This window comes from Protomyctophum bolini (genome assembly GCF_963924005.1).
Source record: "Protomyctophum bolini genome assembly, chromosome: 21".
Lineage (NCBI taxonomy): Eukaryota > Metazoa > Chordata > Actinopteri > Myctophiformes > Myctophidae > Protomyctophum > Protomyctophum bolini.
Genome location: NC_137882.1, coordinates 13958129 through 13982571, shown reverse-complemented (window position 1 = coordinate 13982571; position 24443 = coordinate 13958129). Strand labels below are relative to the sequence as shown.

The 24443-nt window shown below is 43.7% G+C and overlaps 1 protein-coding gene across 1 annotated transcript in view; it reads left to right on the top strand.

Annotated features, from left to right (window-relative positions):
- ptprn2 (protein tyrosine phosphatase receptor type N2) overlaps positions 1–24443 on the top strand; it is a gene marked incomplete at its 5' end in the record, with an annotated part of 180087 nt that overhangs the window by 91849 nt on the left and 63795 nt on the right. The window contains one exon of the mRNA XM_080793327.1: positions 15564–15628. Coding sequence (XP_080649453.1) covers positions 15564–15628 — 65 coding nt within the window. The remainder of the gene's footprint in view (positions 1–15563; positions 15629–24443) is intronic.

The following is a 24443-nucleotide window of genomic DNA, read 5'->3' as shown; positions in this document are numbered from 1 at the left end:
TGGTGAATTGTGTTGCAGATTAAATGTCATATAATAAGTAGAAAAAAGAGTTTGGCCAGAGTAGAAATCTCTGGCCAAGGCCAAGGTGGTGCTCTGTGATACAACTGGGACAGAATAAATGCAAAAAAAGAAGAGACCAAGGAACTCTTGTAGAAAAAGTAAAAAGCCTTTAATAAAGTGGCTATTTTTTTTTTGTTGAGAGATTCTGTGTGATGTCACCTGTAACTGAGATTTCCTGTACTCACAGGGAGCTGTCAGTGGGCTGTGTAAGAGGCTCCGTTTGAGGAGATCTTGAGGTTTAGAGGATCTGTATCTTGCCTTAGGCATTGGGGGGAAGGAGTTGTGAATGGTTAGTAACTTGAGCCTAGTGTTTTAGCTAGCTACCTCCTTATTATTCCAGATTCCCGCTCGGGACGCTGTGGGTGCTGGCAGCGAGTTTCCTCCTCCGTGTCATCAGTGCCCATACCCGAGGCGGGGTTGGAGAAAGGGCCTTTCTGTGTGGAGTTTGCATGTTCTCCCCGTGTCCCCTAGGGTAGGTAGGTACCCTCACAAAAAACATGCAGTAATCCTGGTCTATAAACTGCCTCCCCCTGGCCAGCCGGGGCGCCTGATGGAGGGGAAAGGAACTGGTTGGAATAACGTGTTCCTTCCACGCGCTACGTCCAACCAGGGAAACTCCCTCCTGGTGTCAAGGAGCAATTTGGACACTCAGGCATGAAGGAAGCATGAGTTCAAGTCCGTTGCTCTCCCCATGTCCCCCATATATGGGGACTACTAGTTTGGTGGAGGGTGTGTAGAGCCCAGGATCACATTAGATAATTGACACAGGGGTGAAAAATGGGTTACAAAAATCGTTTGATAAAAAAAATATTGCATCCAGAAGTGACCATATTTAGACGAGAGGATGGAGCTGTCAAGTTATGATTGACAAGTCGGTAAAACTTGTCAATCACAACGTAGCTAATCTCACAAACCACTATACCGATCAGCACTACTGTATATTTCTTGTGCACATTGCCAGCAGGCCAAATAAGTAAATCATCTAAGAATTTTAAGTTGTCATTTTTTCTTTTGTTGTAAAGCGGTATCTGTCACTTATAGCCTCACCAAAGCACTTAATTCTCTCCATATCTGTCTGTCTCATGTGTTACATTTTGGTGTGCCAATGTGCAAGCATTGGCAGTATAGTAGGCTATTGTCAATGTGTGCACATTGGCACAAATAAATGCAACACACCCATTATCAGTTTTATTAGCTGCAGCTTTGCGTTGCTTACATCACGGTGCACTACAGTCAGTCTGCCATGTTAACAGCCTGAAGTTCGGCTGCACTATACTAGTGTATATATTTTAAATAATAACTATTGTGCATTTGGTTGTATGACACTATTGCTCTCTCAAGTTTGTGGCTCATACAGTTTTGACAAATAGGCATTTTGACTTTTTATGTATGTAATGTATTGCCATGCTTTTTGTTCTACAATTCCCATATTGCTTTGGTGCACTGCTCCTCCTTGTGGATATAGGGGAAGGCTGTCTTACTGAGACAACATGTAGTCCAGGAAGTAAGTGAGCCCAGTGTCCATGACATCAGAGACACTGGGCTCACTGCAAAAATCTAAAATATTTAAAACCACATATTACACACATAATGACCGCCAGGAAAGTGTTCTAAATCTTCTAAACGTCATTAACATATTATTTCTTTGCAAAAAGGGTGAAGTTTCCCTTTAATGTCAAGCCTTAGGCTACTGTAAATGAATGTGCTACGTGGGGTGCAGTATCACTTGGTACATATACCGATAGATGTCTTTACCTATTAAAATCTGATGATGACTGTCAATGACACCCAAAACCCCCCGCCATCCCGCACTCCCCACAGCCGCCACCCCTCCCTCATCTCCTCTCTAATATTTCTGTTATGAGTGATGGTGTTTGTGATTTCTAATGACAGTCGGAACAAATCCACGGTAATGAGGTCACTGCCAACCATCCCTCCCCCCCACCCCCCCTCTGAAATCATCCTTCACAGCGCCACGCAATCAACCTGATGCCTCCCACAACGCACTAACGCAGCTAGCTAGGCCCCCGGATACAAGCTCCAACGAACAGGTCTAAAACAGATCAATTGCTCCCCCAGTAAGATCTGCTTGCAGTCAAAATGGACGCCACCCGCCTCTCTCGTCTGAGGATGTCTGCATTTCCGACTAGCAGTTGTTTTATTCAAACGCACTGGAGCTCATGTGCTGGTCTTGAGTTTACATATCCATGTTTCTATTATGCTCCCTGAGGCAGGTTTTAACAGTTTTTTATTTTATAATGTATTCTGAACCTGGACCCCATATGCACTTTCATGTTCTTAGATGTATCGTAATACTGTAGGCGATGCATCTATAACTCAGAGAGGGACAGTCTGCATGTGCACACTTGTTGTGTGAGAATTCACGTGCACGCACGCACAGTCACCCACGCACACAAGGACGGACGCACGCACGCTTAAATTATGTGTTTCTCTGCTGTGTTGTTTTGAGCAGGATGTTTGCATCAACAGACTATGACAATTCATTTGAGCCATTAGCTTGTGGGGTGTGAAATGTAGGAAAAACTGTCTCTGTGTGTGTGTGTGTATGTGTGTGTGTGTGTGTGTGTGTGTGTGTGTGTGTGTGTGTGTGTGTGTGTGTGTGTGTGTGTGCGTGTGCGTGCGTATGTGTATGTGTTCTCAGTGATGTGGTTAGTAATGTGCAGCCCTGCTGGAGCTGGTCCGCAGAGAGAGTGCCTGCAAGATAATTGCTTCCGCAGTGACAGGTAGGGCTTCTCTCTGTGGGGCTATAGAAGAGAGAGAGAGAGAGAGAGAGAGAGAGAGTGTGTGTGTGTGTGTGTGTGTGTGTGTGTGTGTGGTAAGCGTCACCCCTGTAGGCTCCCTTGGGATGGCGGCGCAGCACCAGATGTTGTCATCTGGTATCGTAGGCGTTGAACCAAAGGAAATGAAGCGGCCTATATTCAGGAGGCAATGCTCGTAATTGTTTGCGTATTATAAACCTCATCCAAGGAGAGACCTCTGTCTGTGTGGTGGCTTTTGACCTGGTTTCTTATAGTTTCATGTCCTGTCTTGTGTCTTCTGAACCGGGAGTTGGAGGGCAGCACATGTACAAAAATTGTATAGAGTAAAATCCTACAAGTGTTCAGCAGTACAAATCGTAACAATCAAAGAATGCTAAACACCCACACACTGTCTTTACTTGCTCAATGTAGAATACATTTTATAGGAACATCTCGTTCAAGGACACCCCATCTCCGCACGCGCACACACACACACACACACACACACACACACACACACACAGTAATACAGTAATATAGTAGAAAGTTCAACGGTACTCATCCTTGGACAGGCAGGAGTTTTGTGTATGGTGCCTGGGAGGGCAGAATAAAAAACAAACTAAGAGCAACATCAGGGAAGAGACATTTCATGCATTACAGGGTCCGCTCATAATTTTGACATCCCATTATTCCCACCATTTAGGTTAGTGTAAACTGTAAAGGTTAGTGTAAGGTTAGGGATAGAGTTAGTTATAATGGGGCCGTTGTTTACCACAGTGTCTGTCTGTCTGCAGAGGGACACATAGGGACAGAAGGAGCACATTTCTCCCTGTACGTGATGGTGTTGGAGGTTGTTGCACTGCTGTGCACAGTGATCGCAACCATCATTTTAATGTAGTAGTAGAGAATTTAATGTGTCTGGCTCTGTAACATGCTTAAAATCAGCACGAGCCAAATGATCTCTAATGTCTGAATGGGGGGGGACGATCTTTAATATATAAGTCGGGATCCGAAGTCAGAATGTGCCAATATCTTTTCAAAAAAGTCTTGATAATATGCAAATTAGGAGAATATGTGGTTACGCATACAATACGCGTATAACTGAAATTGTCTTCTCTTTTCTGTTGCTCTTTTTTGATAACCTAGAATGAAGATTATTTAAAGCACAGTTGCGTAAGCAGCGTAAAAATGGACCTCCATTTTGAGTCCGTTTTTATACTCGCAGAGTGAAACGGAAAGGATTTGACTGCACTTTTCCCCACCTCGTGGGTGGGTTCCCTGTGTGAACTCTTTTAAATGTGTTCATGGACTAAACCAACATGGAGCCGATATACTGCAGTGCCGATGCTGTCAGGAGCCGGAGCCTGCGTCGTCGCAAAAGGTCAGGCGAAAGAAAGCAAACAAACAAAAACACCCAATAGAGACTTTCGAGAATCACTGTAGCGGCTTTCAGCTGTGCATTGTTTATCTCGTCAGCCAGTCTAATCTGCAGACTCACAACGCCTTCTCTTTGAGCGGTCGTCAAGCATGATTTACGTCACGCGTTGTCACACATCTGCAGACTGTCATCTCTGAAGATGGGAGCGACATCCGTGGGGCGCTTTCCACATCTGGACGTGCCTGCCGTCCAAGTCATTTGCCGCTACCGCTTCTGCCAGAACCCCCCAAACTCCGAACCACCCCCCCCGTCCCCACCCCCCTCACCCATCTCCTGCAGTCCGTGAAGAATTGGTGTCAGCACCTATCAAAGGGAAAATGCCTATTCTACACAGAGTGTCAGGCCAGCCACAATCTATTAATCAACCAGGAGCCAGGGAAAAAGATAGTACTCTGTGTGTGTGTGTGTGTGTGTGTGTGTGTGTGTGTGTGTGGGGGGGGGGGGGGTCGGGGGGGGGGGGGGGGGGGTGGAGCAGTGGGTGTTCAGTGTGAGTGCATATACTCAACATGCATTTGCAGCGTGCCTGATGGGTGAGAACAGAACCCATCCACGGTGCATTATATTCTTTTTGACAAAAGGCCTCTAATAAGGGAGGTATAATTATAAAGGTGTCACTCACAGTGCAGGGAAGCAGGAGTCTCATACTGTGTTGGACACTAGAGGCTGGAGGTGCGGACAGACAATGCTCTGTGCATGATGATCAGTGGTGGAAGAAGTACTCACATTTCTTACTTAGGTAAAAGTATCAATACTGCAATGTAGAAATACTCTGTTACTATAAAGTCTGGAATTCAATAGTACAAAAGTATTATCATCAAAATGTACTCAAAGTACCAAAAATATAAGTACTCATTATGCAGGAGGTCCCATTTCACAAGTTTTCGAAACCGGCAAAGTGTCCCGCGATAGTTAATTCGCCCCAAAAGAAGAGAATAATTGTAACCGTGAACATCAACGCTTTTTTTTGTTACGCAATCTGGGAAAAGAATCAGAGATAAATGCATATAATGACATTATGTTAACATATTCACTTCCAGTTCATTACCTTAAATAACAATGGCATTTAAGTGTTGTATTTTAAATGACATCCAATGGCAGGGAATGTGTTCAGTATTTGAGTAAATGTACGCGTCACTTTCCACCACCGATGCTGATCCACAGCAACGTGCCGCCGTTGCACGACTCAGAAACAAGCTTTCACCTCCCAGCCAATCCCTCCACTGTCTTGCCCTTAAGCCCTGTTTTTATCCTCCAATATGGGGTGAAAACAGGAAAGTCACAAACCGGGAAATGTGCCTTTCAAGCTCTTAAATCCCACATATATGTATGGTTTGCTTTCGGGCAGAAACCTCCATATTTTTGTTTGTTGTTTTAGTTTGTTTTTGTTTGTTGTTTCAGTTTTTTTGTAAATGAATGACCTACTTCGTCATACTAAGAGCTTCACAAAAGTATCATCAAAAGTAGCAGATCTACTGCGGCGTATTTCGAGCTTGTCGATCTGCTATACTTTTGCGTTTTGGACATATGAGGTACCCAGAGACGATAAACTGTCTCAACAAGGTCATAACACCTTATGTAAGCTTATATACTGTCTCAACAAGGTCATAACACCTTATGTAAGCTTATATACTGTCTCAACAAGGTCATAACACCTTATGTAAGCTTATATACTGTCTCAACAAGGTCATAACACCTTATGTAAGCTTACTCCACAATTTTCCACAGAATATTCTTCTATTTTCTCAGGATAGTCTATATTATTCTTGCAGGATCATGTGGTTAAGTGCATTCAGACCATGGGTGATTTATTTTAGCGGTGCAATATCTTTCTTAAGGTTTATATCCAGTCACAGGCCGGTATATTAGTTGCACTCTGCATCATGTTGAATTAGCCTCCGCCTAGTGGGTTTGCTTTGCAGCACCGCGGACTGAGGGTTTATCCACAGGACATAATCGATCAGTGAAAAATAAATAAATAAACAGCCAGCCAAGACCCCTGCTATTCACAGCATGGAGGCAGCATGTGACTCAGAGTGTGATTGGCGCTGCTGATTCGAACACCATACTTGTCACGATGTCACCCAGGCTGGAGGCAGAGCAGTGGCATTTTAGCCCAAGCTGTCCTTGGCGTGACTTATGCACATGGCGAGTGCAGCCACTGCTATCACACAAACACACAAACTATATCTACTCTGAAAGGAATACATGGTCGAATGTTTGGATTAATAAAATCGATCAATGTTTCTGTCCCATTCTGAATGTGGCGCTTAAACGCTTTGCCATCTGATTCTCATTATAATTCTCATTATAAAGGCTTAGTTCTTGAGCAGTTCTTTTTTTTTCTTTTCTTTTTTTTTTTTTTGCAACCCATTTTTTCACCCAGTTTCAATTACCTAATGTAATCCTGGGCGCTACACTTCCTCTGCCAACCTGGGGAGAGCAACGGACCTGTTCACCTGACAGGGCGGAGTTTTCCCAGTTCCCAGTTGGACATAGCGTGTGGAAGGAACATGTTATTCCAACCCGTTCCTTTCCCCTCCATCAGGTTCCCCGGCTGACATGGGGGAGGCAGTTTAGAGACCAGGATTGCTGCATGTTTTTATGAGGGCACCTACCCTGGGGGGAACGGGGAGAACGTGCAAACTCCACACAGAAAGCCCCTTTCGTCAACCCCACCCAGGAGAGAACACCCCCCCCAGCTTCCCCAGCGGTACCGACTGTGCCACCATGCCCCCTCGAAGCTGTTCTTCTTGAGTTCTCAAACCCAATAACCCGACCCGTATATAGTGGCAGAGGGGAGACTGGCTGTTGCTTTTGATGTCTGTCTCAATATGTCACCACCACCAAACAACATCTTTGTCTGTTTCGATTTGCTGCTTCAGAGATGGCCACAGCACGATTGTATTGATCAGCACTGCTGTCGATAAAGACATGGAGATGGTTGAAGGCCTTGGAGTAGTGTTTTAAGTGGTCAGGATAGTTAGCTCCACTTGTCAGAGCTGACATATATTCACTATGTTTACTACTGCATCGTGAAAGCGGCTTCTTTCACTATCAGTCACCTGTAGGTGTACTTTGATTTGACGACATGGGTGAGGGTGTTGCTTGTGTTTGGTTGGACGTTAGTGTTTAACCACTTAAGCCCTATATAGCCTACTTTGTCATGCAACGTATGGCTTATAGCGTCACAACATGTCACAAAAATGACACATTGTGAGCTTTTAGATTAGATTGTTATAATGTTCAGCTATAATGGCATGCCCAGAATACGCTATACTGTAGGTTGAAAATGGTTATAATAATGTCCTGGTACAGAAGCACTGGGTGTATTAAAAGGTATAGGTAAAGTGTTGTTTTTTTCTTCCTGCATTCCTTCCAATGCAGTCTTTTATTTTCCCTGTTCCTTAGTTCATGCATCTCTCTCGCTCTTTCATTTGTAGGTTTACTCAGAGGTTCGAGGCGCTTTGATTTGGTGTCTTGATTTATAAAAAGCAGAGCAGCAGAATAGCTATTGAAATGCAACGAACAGAACCTACAGGGAGACCAGGGAGAGTACGGCTTTCTCAGATTGTCTGGGGAAAGAATGGTTGCTTGCATTGGCGTTTTGCGTGCGTGTGTGTGCTATAGGCTACTGTGCTATAGGCTACTGTGCTATAACGTATACTGGTAAAGGTGCACGTGAATCTAAAATCTTTAATTTCATCCACACTACAAAGCGCTATAGATCTCATTTAAAAGTCATTCTGTAATAAACAGTAGCCCACCTTCTATTATGTATTTGGGGAGAATGTCTCTTTTTAGTAATACATGAGATCCATAATAAGCTCAATGGTAACTCAAAGATGAAAGACGTGTGGGACAAACTAGTCATATAAAAGTGACAGCGTGTATCTAAGAACTGATTTACATTTTGACAAGTAGCACCATGCTGAATATCAAGCGAGAAAGATAAAGGGGTCAGAGGGTGTATTTCATATCGTCTCTGTCGGGTAGAAAGCTTGTATGTTCACTTTTACTATTCAGGAAATGAAAAAAATCAGTCCCGTCTTTACTGTACTGTACTGTACTGTACTGTACTGTACTGTACTGTACTGTACTGTACTGTACTGTACTGTACTGTACTGTACTGTACTGTACTGTACTGTACTGTACTGTACAAGGCAAGCCCTGTGTGTGTGTGTGTGTGTGTGTGTGTGTGTGTGTGTGTGTGTGTGTGTGTGTGTGTGTGTGTGTGTGTGTGTGCGTGTGTGCGTGTGTGTGTGCGTGCGTGCGCGTGATGCAGTGCTAACATCCCAAATACACCTGATGTTGTCTTTGTTGACACCAGTCACAAGGAGGTCCTGATTCTGGAGGTGGGCTGTGTCTTTGATTTGTACATGGACCAGGCATTCCAAGATAAACATTCTAAGTACCAATCATTACTTGGAAGTATAACAAACCTATGGGTAGATTTGCCATACTGATATTCGGAAGCCTGGGCCATGTGCATAAGTTGACCATGAGTGGCCTAAGAATAGCTGACATGACAAAGAGCAAAGCCAAACAACTTGCCAAATACTGTTCTGTTTCGGCTGTTATAGGCAGTTTGTCTGTGTGGAGGAGGAGGTGCCATGTGTATCCTTGAGTGAACATGAACTGTCAACCCTGTTATATAATTGTTTCCTTGTAAAATCTATTGTAATTTGTGGTGGATCCATTGTAGTTATTATTTAGTTACAAGTTATTGTTAATACTTTTCATTAAATACTTCAATAATACACAGACGTATAAACCACTTTCACCCTATTTTGGGTATGCCTTTATATAGGCCAAAAAAAAGCAAACATTTTCAAGAATAGTGAAAATAGCCACAAGATGTGACCAGTTGTGAACTTGTCGAGCTGCTATTTTTGTGCGTGACACTGACAAAATATATAAAGGTATTAATATGCAATACAAGGTTTCCATGCAGACTTTCCACCCAACAGCGACAATTTGTAATGAATATGCCACTGACTGCTCTGATATGATGATTGGATGGTAGAATCCTAGTGAGACAAGGAGGAATAGCATTATTGTTCCTTCTTTCTCTTTCATGAAAAACGATACATCTCATTCTCATAGGAGTCCCAAGGATCAAATGAATAGCTCTCTCTATCTGTCTCTGTCTCTCTCTCTCTTCTCCACCCTCTCTCTCTGTGATATGGACAGACAGCCGTCATATGTGCAGGAGAAAGTAGAGAGGGGGGGGGGGTTATGATTGGAATGGCAGCTTTAATATTGAAGCGATTGCCTGCTGATAAGGCTAACGGCTTGAGGAGAGGCGTGCGCGTGAGCCCTCCTCCACAATAAACAGTTTCATTTTGTTTCGGTCTGAGTGACGGATGGGGAGATGGCTGCGGCGAGCGGGCGACCTGAGGAGCACTGGAGGGAGGGAGGGAGGGAACGAGGGAGTGAGGGGACGAGGGAACGAGAACAGGAGAAAAGAGAGAGGGGGGGGCAGGAGACGGTAGGTAGGTATAGGTAGATGGATGGATCAGAATGGTTGCGGATGCTATTCAATATTAAGAGATCAATCAGTGGCTGGTGGCGAGATGTGCATTTTGTCAACCCCGTATGAGACGCAACGACACATGCAGTTGCAATCACGATCAGCATCAAAGGTGGGGGATGGTGGGCGGCTGTTTGGGGGGGAGGGGGGGGGTGGCGGCATTCAGGTTGTGCTGCTGCTGCTGTGTGCCCGGCGCTGAAATGCAAAATAACTTGCACCAGCGAGTGATTTGTTTCCCCAATATTGAATTTGTATTGGCGCTAACAATAACAGCCATATAGCCGTATATCAGAAAAACGAATATATATTCATGAATCTATAAGCACTGATGACTTCTGTCTCCATTGCTATTAGAATGTATGATGAGCGCTGTAGGATTGCTGTGGTTTGCAACATATGGCAGTGAAATGCAGCAGTTTAATGAAATTACCGTGTATATCCACACACTCGACACAGTGCTCACTGCTCATTGAGCACATACTGTATGCTGAAGAACAATTTAAATGCCGGATAAAACCGTGTGTGTGTGTGTGTGTGTGTGTGTGTGTGTGTGTGGTGGCGCTATAAAGAGCAGATGTGAAAAATTCCAGGCAAAGGTTTTTCCTTGGCCTTTAGGGAGTGTGCATACAAAGTTTTACACAGATCCGTGCAGTTAGAGGTGAAAACACTAATCGGCCAGTTATAGTGCCAACATGAGGCTGAATTGAAAATGTTACAGTGGTATTTCTTCCTCGGCCTAGTGGGAATATGTGTGCACAATTTCACGGAAATCACACGATGTGTTCATGATTTGCGACATTTTGTTTGAAACTGAGAACTCTTGCGAACTTTGGAAGCCAATATTAGCCAAACAGGATGGAGTCTGAAAAATCTGAGAGACCTGTTTCGTTGAATCGCTCTAGAGAGACTTGCGTAATGTTTGGACAAAATCTGTACTGCTCAAAAAATATTTTGCTATAAGAGGCCAATGTGAAAACCTTGGGGCAGAGGTTCAGCTGTGTCATTCAAGGAGTGAGTGTGCAGAGTATGGCTGCGATCAAGCCAACGGTGCCGGAGATTAGCTGTCCACAGACGGACGGACACACGGACGGACGGACAGACGGAGTGCAAAACATACTCTCTCCCCATGCCTTCTCTTAGGAATTCACTTAGGAAGAAATGTAAGAGGACCCATTAAACACAATTTTCATAGACATAATACAGTATCATCCACATTCAGTGTCATAGGGTTCAAAATGACAATCTGAACAGGGATCAAGTCTGGATGTCAGAGATGAGGCTAGATGGAATCAGACAATCCCTAATAATAAGGTTGGAGAAATCATTCCGAAATTAGATCTGACATTCCTGTTACACAGTCTGTCAAGAGTACTTGGTTACAATTTTCAAGCTTTCTAAAAAAAATGTGCGTGTGACATGTGTGGGTGAATGAGATTCACTGAGAGAGAGAGAGAGAGAGAGAGAGAGAGAGGGCAGGCAGGCTGGCAGGCGAACGCCTCTGGGATGTTAATGTAAAGGTTCGATCAGACTCTGGGCTTTATCTGTGCAGTCGCGGTGACAGAACAAGCAATCCAATGGTTGTATTCTCTCGCTGCTTCTCCAGATCCATCCGCCTGCCAGCTAATGAGCCGTCCAAGTACAGTGTATTTACATTTAAAGTGGCTGCTGTAAGCCTCTCCATTCCCTCAGGTTGATTGGAGAGTCCTCCTCAGCCTTGATTCACAAGTAAATACTGACCTTCAGTGCAGTCCTTTCACTGCAAGCCGGCTAATGTCAGGTTGTCAGTCAAAATGCAAACTACAGCCCAAATGACTGTGTGCGTGAGTTCGTGCGTATGTGCGTGTGCGTGCATACATGCGACGTGCGTGTCTGCCCCTGAGTTGTCTGTTGAATCCTTGATTTGACTGGTGACGCGGTGCGGCCCCTGGAGGGGTCCTCATTAAGACCAAAACATAGTGTGACCTTTTAGAAGCTTTAGTAGCTCTCCCCACCCTCACCCAGCTGGGTCTAATTACTTCGCTCATTAGCCCCCCTCCTCCGCCCCGCCCGAAATATCACAAGGACCAAACAGGTACTCTGTGAAGGGCCAATACTGTGACTAAATGACTCTAGTGGTTTGGAGTCGTGCCAAATGACAGCCTCCCTCTCATGTGGATGTAACAATGCTATAGTATATACTGTAGAGCACTGACGTCTGACATCACTGTTGCTAGAGGGCACTATCCCCCTGGGTCGTTATTTTTTGTATTGGCTTTAGAAATAAACAAAATTCACTCATATGGATTTGAAGAATCAACTGACGATAAGAAAGTACTAATTCATCCAAATAAGACTATTGTTTCTATGTATTTATTTATTTATTCATTTCAAACACAGTTGTTATCTTGCCTGGATCCAGCCCTGAATAGCTAGCCACGCCCATTACAAAAAATCACACCTGTGTAAAGTGAGGGGTGCTCTAATTATCGTACATCATCATGCATCATCTCATACTGGCCAATCAGAATGCCTGTGATTGGTTAGCTGATTTGCTCGTTTAGATATGATGTACATTTTCCCTTCAATGTCAATGGCGTTTTATTTTATTATGTTTAATTTACGTCATATTTAGCATAATTTTGACCTAATTTCTCTGTTCATTGCCAATGGCAAATCTTGAGACGTGTGGGGACAAGATTTAGCAGACATTTGACCTGAATTCCCCTTTCAAAAAGCTGACAAAAGCTGTATACAGAAGGCTAGCATCCCTCAAAAACATGATGGTGATTCAGGTCTGGTGACTCTATTGGGCGGTGTTGGTTTGGGTCAAAAATCTGAAGCAGCAGCTGATTGTTCCATCAGCGTCGTTTCAACTCGATGACGTCAAACAACAAACATGGCTGCCCCCACTGTGGTAACTTCTGTCTATTAAATGGCCCTATGATAGTTTCTTTACAGAAACACCGACATATTTTACTGTGTTTGTTTACATGCTAGTAGTGCTCGTTGACTGTGTTTGTTTGGTTAACAACCAGGTTAGCCACATTGACAACGACGTCATCCCCTTTGCTACTATTTCGATTGTTTGGTGCAGGCTAGACGTTATCAAATGTAACTCAATATCATAAACGACACAGTCACACACCTGGCAAAATTGCCGGGTGGTTTGTACATTTTTGGAACACAGTTCCAAATTTACGCAATCTAAGATTAGTCAGAGTGACGTTAGGACTTCGGTACTAGAGTGTGTGTGACGTCATCATACCCAGAAGTTATGTGGGAACGCCTACTGAGTGGCAAAAAACTGATTTCTGGCCTTGACTATAACCTGACTCCGCCAGATGGTGGCGGTATCAGGGAGTCAGGTTAGGCCCTATACATCCAAACAGAAAATGTCCTATCTTGATTGCATTAAACAACGTTACACTCACTTTGCCAGTGGATTTGTCACTCACCTTATGCATGTGCATACCTTCTATAGGTTTGCTTCTGAAGTCAGACCCCCTCATGCTCCAGCAGGTCACTGGGTGTTAAAGTGAGGCCACAACTTCCAAGCAATAGGGTTTAAACAGTTGATCCCTATTTTATTTTCCAGCTATTCGAGAATAGCGATGTTGTGTTCTAAGCACGTAGTTTCATCTATCTTGACAGATATTCTCTTATGGGGGCCAGCTAGCATCAAATATTTTAAAATGGGGCCAGGGTCCTTGACATGCAATATAGTGTAGTTTGAGAGGCACTGAGTGTTGTCGCCGTGGAACTTGAGACTTTTAATGAATTTCCATTTTCCTGCAGTACCTGTTCCTCTTGCTTCCCGTCCCTTGGCCTTTTTCTCCCCTCATTTGTACCCGTCCTTAAAGTCCTAGCTGTCACTATACTGCATATTTTAAAAAATACATCCGTCCCTTTCTCTGCCATGTTGATGGCTGCAGAGAGTGTAGAGGATCAAGGTTTGCAAGGATACAGAGTAACTAAGAGAGGGAGAGTGAAGGAGAGAGAGAGAGAGAGAGAGAGAGAGAGACACACAGACAGACAGACAGACAGACAGACAGACAGACAGACAGACAGACAGACAGACAGACAGACAGACAGATGGAGATATGTGGAAGTAGCTCTTCTAATGATTATCCTAAAAGTAGCGTGCTTAATTAGATGGAATGCTGCATACATTGTAGACTGAGTGGAATCATTGGGATAGATTAAAATACTAATTAAACAGGCCCTCGCCGAATTTGGAGAGTGAGGTAGGGTTCAGCTCTTCAGGGTCATTTGCATAACCTTCATCTGGGGAAATGGGATTTAAAGGACCTTCTCTCGTTCTCTTGCTCGCTCCCTTTTTTCTTTTCCCCATTACCGCATCGCATTCACATGCTAACAAACTCAATTAAAATTATGCCTCTTTTTTCGCTACCCTTTCACTCGCCATAATTTGGCATAATCTATTAAGACACCTTTGATTTTGTTTTCCAACGTAGATGTTTCCATCAAAGTGAGGAGAAGCTGGAAAGAGGAAACAAAGACCACACGACAAAGTGTGTGATCTTGGGTGACGGTTATTTAATGTCGCCGCACTTTACTTTAATTTGCATGCGAATGAGCCCCGCTAAACAAAGCTTTGGGAATAGCGTATTAGATTAGATATTCATATTACGATCAAACTCTGGTTTGTGGGTCTGATGTGCAGTAAATGTGTCAATTTAACTCCAAGAGTGTACAAAATGGAACCAAATTGACATGTGTAAGTGTCATAGGGGTCGTAACATAAGTGGCCTTGTGGTTATAGAGTGTCCGCCCTGAAACTGCATGGGAGGTCGGTGTTCGTCACATCAAAGACTGTAAAAATGGGACCCAATGCCTCCCTGCTTGGCACTCAGCATCGATGGGTTGGATTAGAGGGGTAAATCAACTCTAAATGATTCCCGGGCGCGGCACTGCTGCAGCTCACCGCTCCAAGAGATGTATGTAAAATGCGGAGAACAGATCTTGCATATACAGCAATGTATGTGACAAATAGTAGGACTTTAACTTTATACACTCTCTGAGTTACACTCAAAGTTGCACACGTAGAATTTTAAAGTGAGTGCAGCGAGAACGAGTTGCTCTGAAATTAATTGTGTTCTGTGAATTCATAAGCACCCTGTCTGTCAGCACCCCCCCCCCCCATGTCCCCAAACAGCCCTGTCAGTAGTCCAGCCTCTCACAGTGTGGATTCAAAGCTCTAGACTGTTCGGTTATCGCATGCTGAGTGGATGTTTTTGGTTTTTTCCCATTTGGTTTTTCATTCCGTTTATATTGCGTCGCCACTGACCTCACAACGTAGGGTAAAATGTCTTCACGCTCAAACCAATATTGTGTCAGATATGAGCCGAGGCGAATCACGTTGTGCTTTCTCCGTCCTACCGAAGGCCCCACCCCATCCCCGAACCTTCATTCGCCCCATAGCCTGAGTGGGCAGGTCATTTTGTACCCAGTGTGACGTGACTGTTACATACTGCAGATTGCATCACCCGTGACCTATGCTGCTGCTATGTTTTCAGTACAGTTCCCCAGAAACTGGAAGATCTGCTACTGTGTCATCCACTGCCCTCTCAATGCCTCTGTCTGTCTGTCTGTCTCTCTCTCTCTGTCTGTCTGTCTGTCTGTCTGTCTGTCTGTCTGTCTGTCTGTCTGTCTGTCTGTCTGTCTGTCTGTCTGTCTGTCTGTCTGTGTGTGTGTGTGTGTCTCTCTCTCTCTGTCTGTCTGTGTGTCTCTCTCTCTCACACACTCACACACGTATCTGCTCTTGTCTCCTGTGCAGACCAGCAGAAGCAACAGCTGGAGAAGGAGACGGGCCTGAAGATCCTGGAGGCAGGTGTTAGTGATGTAAGTACGGCTCAATGACTATATTATTATTATCGTTATTATCATTTTGAGTACAAAATCTGTTGGTGTAGCCTGGAAACCAGACGAATCGGCCACAGGGCTTTTCTTCCTGGACATTCTGGCATTCCTCAGTTTGAATTACATTTCGCTCACCCCAGAGTTGTGGGTGACAAATCAGAGCCCACTATTCAAAGTGAGACGTTTTTGCTGTGATGTTAGAATCTGTTTGTAACCGCCCCTTGGAAAAAATCTTCCACAAGAAGGCTACTGTTGGTGTGTGTGTGTGTGTGTGTGTGTGTGTGTGTGTGTGTGTGTGTGTGTGTGTGTGTGTGTGTGTGTGTGTGTGTGTGTGTGTGTGTGTGTGTGTGTGTGTGTGTGTGTGTGTGTGTGTGTGTGTGTGTGTGTGTGTGTGTGTGTGTGTGTGTGTGTGTGTGTGTGTGTGTGTGTGTGTTCGTATGTTTTTGAATCGGTGGGTTTGTCAGTCTGTGAGCAGCTATTCTCGGACACCGGCATGAAACTTTGTACGCACACTCCCAGTAGGCCAAAAAGAAGCCTCCACCACAAATGTTTTAAATGTTTTAAAGAGACAACTACATTGGCACCTGTTCTTGTATAAAGCCATACTTTGAGATTGTCCTAAATACATCTCATCTTTCCTGAAATGGGACTCTGAATCCTATCACACCTGGTCAAGTAATTTCCCCAAATTCAAGGTACCAAAAGTTAACTCTGAACTTGGTACCTTGATCTGCCTTTAGCTTCTGTGGCCCTAATACATGGAATGACCTGCAAACGACATTCAAATTGACCACATTGGTGCCCTTGAGTCGTTTTAAACCCTTGGTGACAATATATGTAGCTGTTTTTAGATCGTTTTGAAATTTGTCTTGGCTTTTTATTTGTTTACAAATACCTTTTGTTTTTCTTTTCCTGATTTTCTGATGTATTGTGATCTTTTTTTTCTATGTGATATTGTATTACTCGACGACACTGAAAATGAGTTTGATTACTCAGTGTAATTTCGAGAATAAATAAAACTTGAATGAATGAATGAATGAATGAATGTATGTATGCATGAATTAATGAATAAATCAGCCTTGTGGTTGCACTATAAATGGAGCATAGCGTTAGTTTATGCAGGGCACGGGAGTCGCAAAAATCTCAGCTGTAATCAGCTGTCAGTCTGCTGATTGCTTTCAATCAGCCACGCTTTCCTACACACCAATCACACCTCATTCCCTAAACGAGGCGGTCCGTTTAAATACAGCTCTCTCCTACACTAGATCTCCGCTTCAATTGCTTCACACTCGATCGGCTGCTGCTGCTGGCAAAGCTTGCCTCCACCACCCCAGCCTCCACCTGGTAGTCTTGCAACGTTTAACCCATTTAGACCTGAGGCCGACTTTTAAATAAGGCGTCTAAATCCTAAACGTTTTCTGTAAAATCTGTTTCTATGTCAGTGGTGGTCAACCTTTTTCACGTCAAGGACCCCCAGATTAATCATTTATTTTGCTGCCGACCGTCATCTCAAAATATGTTGTTCCAGGGACGCCCTCAGAAGCAAAGATTTGAGTTAAACACATTCACTGTGAAAGAATATATATTCAAAGATTTGCACCACATTTTCATGATTTTTCAATAGCTAAAGTATAACGTAATGCTTAAACACCAAAAGGGGTTCCCGTCCTGAATGGGTTAAACTGAATGCATGACTCTAAAGTAAACTGTAATTCAATGTTGCATAACTGTAAAACTGTTTTATGGCTATTATTTCGATTGGCTATGATTGGCTTCCAAAAGAGTGGCCTGGCAGAGATCTGTGCTCCGAGAAACACACTTTTCTAATTTGAAGTGTACGTCTGTCTCATTTACCCTTGTATTAATTTCCTTCATGCCTTTTAAAAGCTGCTGTCGCCATGGCAAGACGAAACACAACAAGCTAAATAAATAAAGCCCTGTGAATTTTCTTTTCTTTTTTTCTAACTTAAAGTATGTGTCGCGACCGTAGCAGAGAGGAACAAAAACAGGATTATGTGGAGTGCCGTGCACTTGGCAGCAAGCACCTAATGCACCAATGACATATTCATCAGGAAAAAATTAAGAGGAGCGCATGAGGACACTTGTGACGATCCAGATAAAAGGAGCAGACTGAGATGTGTGTTCGCGCAGCCCTGATAAATATTCATATGTATCAGAGGTGAGGATCTAATCAAGCGGCCATTGATGCGTCAGAGTCCTCCTTGCTCGCCTGGTAAATTAGTTTCTCTATGGAAATGAGACAGGCAGCCTTAGACCCCGGTGAGCCGCCCCTGATCATGAGGCTTGCCGGGAGCTAAATGGATGCGGCCCACGCATCGCAAGACAGTTGCCATTGGCAACAATCGTCGCACACAGTATGAACCAGACACCCCTGCCGCCTCCTCCTCCACCTCCAACGCACGCACGCACGCACCTCCCCTCTCCCCTCTCCCTTCCTGTGTGTTGTCTCCTCTCTGTGTTGTCTACCTCATTTGGTGTAGGGGGCTTTCTTCGCCCATCTGCCTCCCCCCCGCTACTACAGTACATATTTTTTAAACATCACATACAGTCCGATCGTCTTATGCCACTGTCTCTGTATAACGTTTGCCTCCATTATCTACGATTTGCCCCATCTTCGTTCCTTCGTGTTTATATGGTGACTCTTGACTTTGTTGTTTTAGTCCAGCCTTCCATCGTGCCTCTTGTCCCCTCCGCTTGTTCCCTCTCATACTGATTCCTGCACTTAGCCATCACCAGTGGTGCGGGCCTGCGTTTGGCATATTGGGCCTATTTGTAGATAATTAGCTGCAATCATAGCCTCTCCGCAGGAGCCGTTGTGAATCGTGGGAGGGATTGGAGAGAGGAACGGAAGGATGGAAGGAAGAAGAGAATCTGCCTTCTACCTCATGGGGCGTAAAATCTGTGCCAGGCGGTGTTTGGAGAAACCACAGTGGTGTACGCACACTATTTATAGTTGAATAGGTGGCAAAGTGCAATGACTGGGAATCCCTCACGCAGAGTCCATATTAGCAGCATGCGGGACATCTTTTTTTATCAGATTACCGGTAGCCTATGTTGATTTGTCACTAGTTTGTTGCTCAGTAATGGAGGAGTTGCTGGGGACTTGAACATTTTAGCTGTGGAGAGTATGTTGATGAGATAGTCTCTGGGCCGGGTCACGGGTGCTTCAAATGCATTTGTTTATAGTTTATTAGTGTAATAATAATAATAATAATAATCATAACAACAACAATAACAATAATAATAAAGAATACTCTTTACTGGCTCTGTATATCTTCTGTATATCTACTGCACACAAAAATTGACCAATACCCACAATACTGTAATACTGTTGAATTAGATTGATGATACTAGGCAAAAACAAATCAAAGTAGGCCTATAGCGATTATTTACCATGATACAGACAGTACTCGTTGCTGCTGCTGAAAACTGCACATTTTCAGGACATTTACGATGGCTGCAACAGACAGGCTTATACTGTATATGGACATATCTGCGCACACACACCACAAACAGACAGACGGACAGACAAACACGGCTCACCACAACTGTAAAACTAAATACATGAGTATTTTGTGTTTTGCTGTTATTATTACCCTCACTGTGGGGATTGTAACTCCTGTTAAAACCCGAAAGGTGCATGTAAGTCTTCTCACAGTAATTCAACACAACGGGGAAGTTGTGAAAGACTCTTCAAGGTGAAAGGAGAATGGCTGTAGATTAGAGGGAAGAGAGTACAGCAGGTAGGAGTGGGGAGAGAGGGATGTGAGGGGAGAGAGGGATGTGAGGGGAGAGAGGAATGTGAGGAGAGAGAGGGATGTGAGGGGAGAGAGGGATGTGAGGGGAGAGAGGGATGTGAGGGGAGAGAGGGATGTGAGGAGAGAGAGGGATGTTATGGGGTCAAGAGTCACATGATTAGGCTTCATCCTCACAGGTGAATAAATTCGCTCACCAAGTAATCTGTCCATTCGATTTGGAGACATCTTGTGTGCAAAGCGGACATCTAGGCCTAAGGGTGGGGCTAGGAGAATGGTCGTGGGGTCATGACAATCAATAGGGTTTCTTCTCTGCGATAAAGATGCGCGGATTGATGGGTTCTGCCATCATCCAACCCAATGAATGATATTGTCATTTATAGACTCACATCGTCCGCTTGTCAAACAAATATTATTTCAGCAATGATAGTTTTCATAGTTGTTGTGATCACAGAAATGCGTTGATTGGGTCTGTCTGTGTAGTTCCAGACTCTATATAGCATTCGGAGATTTTGGAATAGTTGTCTGGCTATGCGAGACTAGTCTATCTATGACTGCTGTCAGTAGCATCTTGCTAAAATCAACTATGACAAAAGCAACTCAAAACATTGTGAGCCGTGAATGGAAAAGTACAATAACATTTTTTTGAAAGGTCTTCGTGACACAGCCATCAGTCGGCTGTCAAACTCACACATGTTTTGTTGCCAAAACGTAGTTGGAGAAGCTGGAAAGTCTTCAATGACCTTGTTTTCCTCCATCATATTGTTCCGTTGGCGGAACAAGGCTGCTTCACAGCCAGAACAAGAAAATAGTTGTTCCATTTATTTCTGTCTGCTTATCACAATCAATTATGGTTATGCGGAAAAAAAGTAGTGTAATGAGATGTATACAAAATTACATTTCTTAGGGAGTAATAAGTAAAGTCATGTTTTACCGATGGTATAATGAGAAATGTGTCACAGCAACAGCATACAGTATAACTTTTTTTAAAGCCCAACGCTGACTCTTTCATCCGGTACATTTGCTCAGTCTGCATACATCAGTTGGCTGGCATCATTATAATCAAGAACAGGCACACAAATGCTGTAAGTCTGTGAAATCCTACATTCTCCTCATTATCTAGCACCAGTGTAGGAAGGGTCAGTGAGTCACCCCAAAGCTGGAGACAGGCACCAGACATGGAGGCTTGCTTTCTCCTTGTAGCCAGACAAACACCACGCCCGCTGGTACTGGTGGGGAATGCAGAGAGCAGAGATATAAAGTAGAAGTGTGGGGAATATATATATATATATATATATATATATATATATATATATATATATATATATATATTAAAACAAAATTAATGCATGGCTTTCCGAAATTACGTCATAGTCATGTTTAGAGCCTAATTATAAATTTCCCATCCCTGCCAAAGTCTATGGACTATTGGACTTTCATTTTTATTTAGGGTAAATTATGATGGAATTCGTGCCAGCCCAATGATATGGACTTTAATGTTTGTTTAGGCTGATATAAATAAATCTCGCAATAATTTATTTTCTATTTTTCATGGACATGAGATCAACATCAACATGCCCCCAAAAATGTGGGCGCCCCTCACTTCACACGAGTGTGATCTTTGAATTGAGAATCGTTTTGAATCGAAACTAGAAGATTCACAGCCATACTAACGAGTCTTTTTCCCGCTTCCCTCTATTTTCAATTACAATGTAAAATAATATATACTAAATTATAATGTGTACTCTATAATGCAATTCTGCAACAGGCCTGTCTGCGGTAGATGGTCCCCATGTGGTTAAGTTGGTGGTTAAATTGAGATTCATTGACATTTTGACATTGGCCTCATGTTTGAGATAACTCTGGCAAAGTGCTTATGTGAAGAGGCAGTCATCATTATCCATAGTAAGCCCTGAGCTGCATGTCAACCGATTATTCTGCTACCATTTGTAAATCATACATGGCAGATAGTGACTCTCTCCATGACTCTCTCTTGTGTGTGTAGCCTATGGGTGTGTATGCGTGCACAAAGTGTGAAATACTGTACTGTACGTATAGGTGCTAATGTTTGTGTGTGCGTGTGTCCTGTCCATGCTAACACGTCATCGATATTAGCAGATTTTATGCATGCAATTTCCTTGTTCGTTCTATGTGCTTGTGTGCGTGTGTGCGTGCGTGCGTGTGTGCGCGTGCGTCTTTGTGTGTGTACTTATCGCTGTTGCTGCAAAACACATTACCTTGGTACTCTAGAACCCTAACGGATTCTCATTAGATTTCTCCCCATGATGGAAGTGGATGCTGGTGAAATAAACATTAGTGCATAAAACCATATAACAAATGTGTCAAGTAGGAGAGACTATACACAATTGCTACCACCTTTTGGAAGGAATAAAATAATCAAAGTACCAACTGCAGAGAGGCACAGGCAGAACTCATCTCTGGAAAAGGACTTACGTGGCGATGACCCCCTTACAACCGGATTTTAGGCTTTCTTCCCAATATCCTGCACCATGATGAATGTGAGAGTGTAGGCACCAGAATTTGATACTGAATGTGGGGGTAGGGGTAGTGTCCCTTCCCACGTGGGTGGTGGTGGCTCAGGGGTAGAGTGGCTGGATGGGTAACCGCAAGGTTGCTAGTTCGAACCCGGGCTCCCCCAGAGAGATAGTGTCGAAGTGTCCTTGAGAGCAAGACACTGAACCCCTAATTGCTCCCGATGTGCAAGTTGGTGCCTTGCATGGTTTCCTCTGTCATCGGTGTATTAATGTGTGTGAATGGGTGTAATGCACAATCTATGTAAAGCACCTTGGATAAAGGTGCCATATAAATGCACATACTAAGATAACACATATTACTGACATAGATATTTGACATCACAGCAATCTAGAGCTGTCATCTTGCAGTGGGCTACCAGAAGCTTTATGTATGTGAGTGTTTTAGATTTCACATATAATTAAACACATTACTGAGTTTGCTCACATAATCCACCCAAACAGTGAGACAGGTGACCTTTTGTGATTTGACACTAAAAGGTGTCACTTCATTCTAAGTGGTGTGCATGCGTGCGCGTGTGTGTGTGTGTGTGTGTGTGTGTGTGTGTGTGTGTTGTGCACATGCTGCAGTTCAGTTCAGTCTGTGCTGTGGCCACATGCAGGCTTAGTCTAATTGCTGCACTAAGTGTGTTCTCCTTTAAACTTGACATCATGTATGATTCTGAAGCAAGGAGTAATTACAACAGAAGGATCACAGACGGTGCTCTACCGCACGGTACACGTACACGCCGTGTTTACACCACATCCTTAAAGAGATTATACATCTTAAACCTTTCATCAGAACGGAAGAGGGATTGGTCATTTTAGATTTGTTTGTGTCGAACACTTTTGTTCTTCCTCCGGATGAATATGTATTTCCACATCCCTGACGTTACATGCATGGCTATCAGACAATAACAGTGCATTTGCTTTCCTTTAATCTAACAAAGCCTGACTGCAGAGGCGCACGGCGTCCTAATAACAAATACCATGCGTAACCGTGAGGAAATTCAGCTCCTCTGAGTGAAGAGCACACACACAATTTCAGAGGTGACTTCAAAGGAATCTGGGCTGACCATTCCTACCAGAGAGGGTAAAATAGACACAATCCTGATTTAAATAAATAACAGATACGAGTTGTATAAATTGATCTTGCAACAGCCATGGTTGTGGACTCTACTTCAAAACATATTTTTCCCTATTTTTTCTTTATTTTCTTTCACTTTCACGGCAGATGAGAGGAATACATTTTCATGGACATAACATCTCATTTTGTCATTTAAACATGAACTTGCAACAATTATGGTTCCCTCAAAGGAGTATACAGTGACATTTGTCTCACTACAGGACATACAGTAGTAAGCTATGCTCTTCCGACACTAGTAGTGTGTGTGTGTGTGTGTGTGTGTGTGTGTGTGTGTGTGTGTGTGTGTGTGTGTGTGTGTGTGTGTGTGTGTGTGTGTGTGTGTGTGTGTGTGTGTGTGTGTGTGTGTGTGTGTGTGTGTGTGTGTGTGTGTGTGTGTGTGTGTGTGTGTGTGTGTGTGTGTGTGTGTGTGTGTGTGTGTGTGTGTGTGTGTGTGTGTGCGCGCGCGCGTGTGTGCGTGTCTCCTTCATTGAGAATCTACCCAGAAATCTCCATCAGACACTGCCGTGTTAAAGGGCCACTTCACCCCTTTTGCAACCATATCTTATTAATGATGTTTAGGACTGTGACGGTGAAGCGGTGAAATGTCCCTTTAAACCCAAACACTGACGGGGGAAGAAAAAACTAAAGGTTGGCGGCTATAAACATTTTCAACAGTGCAATGAAGGCCAATCTGGCTGTTTTAAAAGTGGCTAAAATGCCATTGCAGTGGCAGATCTGAATGTGAAATGTCACGGCGGAGCAGCCCCACTGTGCCTGCAACCCCACGCAGCAGAGCTCCAGCTCTTTGGAGGCTCCAGCTGCCTCCCGCTGATGAAAGCCCGACCAGCAGCTCCGTTTCTCTGCAACCTTTTACCATCACCTGACCTTTGGACTGTAGAAATGCCTTTGATACTCATGCCATCATACGGTTTGGTATTTGCCTCTCTCGCTTTATATCGTGATGCTGTGTATGCTCTCTCCACTGGGGTAAAGAGGATGGACCGGTCTGTTTTTTTAATGAGTTGTTCTGTTCGAATCAAGTATCAAGAGGGTTTTATTTGTATCACGTATACTCATACAGGTACAAGGGGCATATGTCAGTGTGGCAAGGGATGCAATCATGCAACTATATAGCAATACAATAATACAAGTGATACACATAAAATATTGACTGGCAAGACCCACACTCTAGACCTTATGTACAGTAAAAGGTATTTTAGCAGCAAAAAACCTAGCAGTAGTTGGGGATATTGGATAGGATAGGGATGGTCAGAATTGGGGGAGGGGTGGATAACTTATCAGATATACAGAATTTGTTGTAAGGTATGTAGTAGCTACACTGTACTATACACTGTATACATCAG